Here is a 6000-nt window from a genome sequence, read left to right as displayed (position 1 = left end):
AAAGAGCAGACTGTGTAGTGTGTGCTGTGGCAGACTCAGTGTTATGGGGAGACAGATGGGGGCCTGAGCCATCAGAGAGAGTAGCTTTGATCACAGTGAAGCCGGGGCCCTTTCAGCGGGCCGGAGACTGTCAGATTTGCTGTGTGTGGCTTCTGGTGCTTGCTGCTTGCGCCGACTGAGCTGTGTGTGTGTGTGTGTGTGTGTGTGTGTGTGTGTGTGTGTGTGTGTGTGTGTGTGTGTGTGTGTGTGTGTGTGTGTGTGTGTGTGTGTGTGTGTGTGTGTGACTGAGCTGTACTGAGCTGTGTAGCAGTGGAGGGGGGCTCAGGAAATGATCAAAGCCTAGGTAGAGTCTCTAATGGAGCTGTCAGTCGGGATAATCTTTCTCCTCCTTTCTCTTGCCAAACCTTTCAAGCCCTTCCAGCATGTATGCAACTCTTCTCTTCTACTCCCCGGGTGGGTGCTTAGTCTATCAAACTCCTAGTAGTGTCTGTCTGCGATCTCTCATGAACATTCACTCACTCTTATTCTCCAATCTCTTCTCTTCGATCACTTGTGGTCAAAAAGTGGAGGCACTCTCCTTGGTCTGCTTGTGGAGAAAACACACTGTTGGGCTCTGCTGTTCCTGGTGTGTGTGTGTTTGAACAGTTGTAATGCCAATAAAGAGAACCACAATGGTGTTCAGCAGCACACACCAGGTTGGCCCGGCCTGTTCTCGCCGTGTTCTCCCTGTGTTCTGGGCCTGACCCTGGGATAGACCAGTCTCGTTAGACCCCTCTAATGCTCTGTTCCACAGCCCCAGCCCTGGTCATTAGGATTGGTTGGGATGGAGAGCTGATTGTCTGGGAGGAGACCTTAATGAGAGCCCACTCTACCAGCCACAGGTACTGCTGAGGGTCCGTAAGTGGCCCAAGTGGGGTGTGTGCTGAGCAGCCATGACAATGTCATTGGAGCCGCTGGGAGTGAATTGGTTGCAGTGGTCTGGAGTCACGTATTCAGGGTAGAACTAGAATATTACTAGAACTAGAATGGTAGAATACCGTACAGCTTGGAAGAGATGGTGTTGCTCAAGAGTTGGAAAACATTGTGGGAGTAAGTTAAAGGTCGTTTGTTTTGCTTCTTTTGTCGGATTGATGATGCATAATCATGCACGCTAACAAAGTTTCAATGGTGAATCACCACAATTAATTAAATGTGTTTATCTAGCATGAAATACTCAGCATCTGTATGAAAAACATTCATCTGTATGAAAGAAGGTATTGTGAAAGATATATTTGAAATTAGCATTCGAAAGGTCAAGCTTTGCGTCAGACTCTCACTGCATCAGAACATATTCACGACGGTATTTTTAGAGGACTACAGAAGGCAACCGTATGGATAGGAGATTCTCCAACACATATTTGTGTAGTTGCATACTGTGCATCATACAGCAACATTGATGATGCGTCATCAGTCTAATTCAGGGGAAAGAGAGCCAGTTAGCACCAAGCAGATGGCAGAAGAGGCTCATACTCATAGCACTTTCTCAGTGCATTAAGAAAGTCCATTAGAACTATATTTAGCTTTAGTGGGCATTTGACGCCTCTCCAACTTCAATGTATTTAGTATATGGATATCTGAAATATCAGATATGAGTGTGACACAATTCATGTTTTGAGTTGCTGAGGATATATTGTTGGCTACAAAATAGTTGTATTTGCTGCCTGTGTTCTATCTTTGCCAACTCTGTAATTTGTTATGGATGAGGGGGTGGGTGAGTGATTGAGAACTGTAAAGGGACTATTATCATCAGACTTCCTGGCAAACAGCAAGGCTTGAACAGCATGGTGTTCTGGCTAAATGCACTGTTATTTTGGAACAGGAGAAGAAGACGCTTTCATGATCATCATTGAATGTGCTGCTGCATTGTCTATGTCTTCTGACTGGAACACACCAACAGAGGAGAGAGATCACTCTGGAGGGGGTGGAGGGTAGAGCTATGTTTAAATGGTGAATCTTTAATGATTGTTGTGTGTTTTGTTGGCTTGTCACTCCAGGTACTGTATCTCCAGGCCTGCTCACATCATGCCCCAAAATAAACCTAGCATGAACTTTGTTATAGCAACTGCAGTGTAAGCAGGCTAGGCTATAGCATGTTTTATGGCAACCCAACATGGTCTGTGTGTAGTTGCGTAGTGTGACTGTTCGAGTGTTGAACTTACAGTAGATTGTCCGGAAGCCTAAAAACCAAGTTAGCTATGGTAGTTAACACGAGCTTGTGAGAATTATCTGAGAATTACCTGACCTAGGTTAGATAGCTAGAATCAAGAACTGGAGTGCTTTTTGTCTCCAACAAAACTATATGTGTGTAAGTATAAAAAGGCATCACATACTGAAATAGTCTTTAGAAGTTGGAAGCTACCATCCTCTGGGACTTGGATGAAGCAAGAAAGGAGAAAAAGCTATTTTTCCTCTGCAGTGGGTCTATGCCCAGCCTGGCCGTGTTTTAGGAAGAGTTTCCACAGTGGAACGACAGCTACTGACCTCGAAGGTAATAAGATGGGAGCTTTTGATTAAGTTGCTCTCTGATTTGAGAGTATAATTGAACGTGTTGCAGATAGTGCATTTGCCGTATCGACAAGCGACTCTGCAAAGGCCAGGATGTTAATTCGTCTCTCGCGTGTTGCTGAGGTTTTCATTCATCACTGTAGCACTGTGTGTGTTTTGCGTGTTTGCGTGTGTGTGTAGGGCGAAATCAGCAGCTTCTGTATCAGTTGTTCAGCAATTCTCAACCTGTCGTACTGCAGTGTGAAGACGCATTTTAATCACTTCCCTTTACACTCTCTTTATGGAGATTGTGCTGATTGATGCAGTTGGATGTAGATCTGCTAGACATTATGACATGATTATAGTTTCAGACTTCTTCCAAAGCACTGTAGAGACAGATAGGAGACAGGAGGAAAAAGGCACATTAAACATTTGTAAATGCCTATCTAAAAAATGTCCCAGACCTGGCTACCTTTCTATCCCTATCTTAGTCTTTCTCACCTTTCTCCATTCCTTTCCTCTCTCCACCTCCCTCCATCCCTTGTTCTTTCTGTGCCAGCTTGTCAGGCAGAGAGCCAGGACTCTGTCCAGTGTAGCAGCCAGGAGTCCAAGACCCCCTTGCAGGGACATGGCGACACTAGAGTAATGACTGTGTCAGGTACCCTCCACTAGTCGTTGTCGTGTGTGTGTGTGTGTGTGTGTGTGTGTGTGTGTGTGTGTGTGTGTGTGTGCATACGCGTGTGTGCGTGCAAGCGTTCGTGTGAGATAGTGATAGGTAAATAGAGCGAAAATGAAGGAGAGAGTTTGCTCATGACTTAAAGTTTGTATACAGTGCAATCAGAAAGTATTCAGACCCCTTCACTTTTTACACATTTTGTAATGTTTTAGCCTTTTTCTAAAAAAAAATCCTCATCAATCTACACACAATAACCCATAATGACAGAGCAAAAACAGGTTTTTAGAAATGTTTGCTAATTTATAAAATAAATATAACATAAATATCACATTTACATAAGTATTCAGACCCTTTACTCAGCACTTTGTTGCAGCACCTTTGGCAGCGATTACAGCCTCGAGTCTTCTTGGTTATGACGCTTGGCACACCTGTATTTGGGGAGTTTCTCCCAATCTTCTCTACAGATCCTCTCAAGCTCTGTCAGGTTGGATGGGGAGCATCGCTGCACATCTATTTTCAGGTCTCTCCAGAGATGTTGGATCAAGTTCAAGTCCGGGCTCTGGCAGGGCTACTCAAGGACATTCAGAGACTTGTCCCAAAGCCACTCCTGCGTTATCTTGGCTGTGTGCTTAGGGTCATGCTTAACCGTAGGGATTGTGATAGGTTTCCTCCAGACGTGACTCTTGGGATTCAAGCCAAAGAGTTCATTCTTGGTTTCATCAGACCATAAAATCTTGTTTCTCATGGTCTGAGTCCTTTAAGTGCCTTTTGGTAAACTCCAAATGGGCTGTCATGTGCCTTTTAATGAGGAGTGGCTTCTGTCTGGCCACTCTACCATAAAGGCCTGATTGGTGGAGTGCTGTAGAGATGGTTGTCCTTCTGGAAGGTTCTCCCATCTCCACAGAGGGACTTTTGAGCTCTGTCAGAGTGACCATCAGGTTCTTGGTCACCTCCCTGACCAAGGCCATTCTCCTCCAATTGCTCAGTTTGGCTGGGCGGCCAGCTCTAGCAAGACTCTTGATGGTCCAAACTTCCTCCATTTAAGAATGATGGAGGCCACTGTGTTCTTTGGAACCTTCAATGCTGCAGAATTGTTTTGGTACCCTTCTCCAGATCTGTGCCTCGACACAATCCTGTCTCGGAGCTCTACGGACAATTCCTTCGACCTCATGGCTTGGTGTTTGCTCTGACATGCACTGTCAACTGTGGGACCTTATATACACAGCTGTGTGCCTTTGCAAATCATGTCCAGTCAACTGAATTTACCACAGGCAGACTCCAATCAAGTTGGTTAAACATCTCAAGGATGATCAATGGAAACAGGATGCACCAGAGCTCAATTTCGAGTCTCATAGCAAAGAGTCTGAATACTTTATGTAAATAAGGTATTTCTGTTTTTATTTTTAATACATTTGCAAAAATGTCAAAATAACTGTTTTCGCTTTGTCATTATTGGATATTGTGTGTAGATTGCTGAGATTTGTTTTTATCCATTTGAGAATAAGGCTGTAATGTAACAAAAAGTGGAAAAAGTCAAGGGGTCTGAATACTTTACAAAGGCACTGTATTTGCATGTCATGCTGATGTGTGTGTGTGTGTGTGTGTGTGTGTGTGTGTGTGCCTGTATCTGTGTGTGTGTGTGTGTGTGTGTGTGTGTGTGTGTGTGTGTGTGTGTGTGTGTGTGTGTGTGTGTGTGCGTGCGTGCGTGCGTGCGTGCGTGCGTGCGTGCGTGCGTGCGTGCGTGCGTGCGTGCGTCTGTGTGTGATAATTGAAGAGAGAGTGAGGCTGGATTCAGGTGGTGGAAGATAAAGGGTTTAGAAGGGATCCCGTCGTGCTACCGCTTCCCCACCAGCAGGGGGGTATTTACGTAACACAGCTGTCTGCAGTGGATGATATCTGCCACGATATCTGTCTCACACACATTCAACTCCTTTGACCGTGAACCGGACATGGTCAGGCATCACACACACACATTGCAGACCTGATTACACATAAGCATGCACACACACACACACACACGCTACAACCCAACTAGCTAAGCCCCCAACCGAGTGTAATCTGAAACGTTACACCCAGAAACTGCATACATGAACACTCACATACTCACAGAGACAAACAAAACCTAATCAGATGTCATACAAGGATGAACAGACAGAAGAGAGACCAGGGTAATGCCACTGGTCAGTGGGTGGAATGGTGCAGAGTAATCAATGTCCTTCCTGAAATCGCACTCACCATCTGTGTCATTGGCTGACCTTGTTTCACCCTTCTGTAGTCCTCCATCCTTCCATCTCTCCCTCTATCCCTCCATCAGCAGAGTGTGAAACACTGGGTCACTGATGCGAGGAGAGGGATGACTTAGCCCTCTGAGTTCCTCCACACAGACCTAAGTGGTTCCATGTGAAGTAGCATGAACATTGAGCATCCGCTATTTATCATAACGATGGGAAGAACTGGACAAGCGTGTCGAAGGCGGGAGTATGTAGATCACACTAGGGGCAGTAATGGTCGTTGAACTGAAAAATGACACCATTTTAAAATGTATTGCTGTCATATAGCGTGTACTTTTGACTTAATCATATTTATTCCGCCACAGGAAACCTCTCTGGGATATGTGGGACGCTAGCGTCCCACCTGGCCAACATCCAGTGAAAATGCAGAGCGCCAAATTCAAATAAATTCAAATAAAAATGTAACTTTCATGAAATCACACATGCAATACACCAAATTAAAGCTAAACTTGTTGTGAATCCAGCCAACATGTCAGATTTCAAAAAGGCTTTACGGCGAAAGCAAACGAT

The 6000-nt window shown here is 45.0% G+C and overlaps 1 protein-coding gene across 1 annotated transcript in view; it reads left to right on the top strand.

Annotated features, from left to right (window-relative positions):
- Positions 1–6000, top strand: part of tsnare1 (T-SNARE Domain Containing 1) — a 48384-nt gene that overhangs the window by 4648 nt on the left and 37736 nt on the right. Inside the window, exon 3 of the mRNA XM_038992735.1 lies at positions 3083–3181. Within this exon, the coding sequence (XP_038848663.1) occupies positions 3083–3181 (99 nt within the window). The remainder of the gene's footprint in view (positions 1–3082; positions 3182–6000) is intronic.

The sequence above is a fragment of the Salvelinus namaycush genome, chromosome 5 (genome assembly GCF_016432855.1).
Source record: "Salvelinus namaycush isolate Seneca chromosome 5, SaNama_1.0, whole genome shotgun sequence".
Classification (NCBI taxonomy): domain Eukaryota; kingdom Metazoa; phylum Chordata; class Actinopteri; order Salmoniformes; family Salmonidae; genus Salvelinus; species Salvelinus namaycush.
The sequence above is the reverse complement of the archived record's forward strand: the minus strand, read 5'-3'. Positions and strand labels throughout refer to the sequence as shown.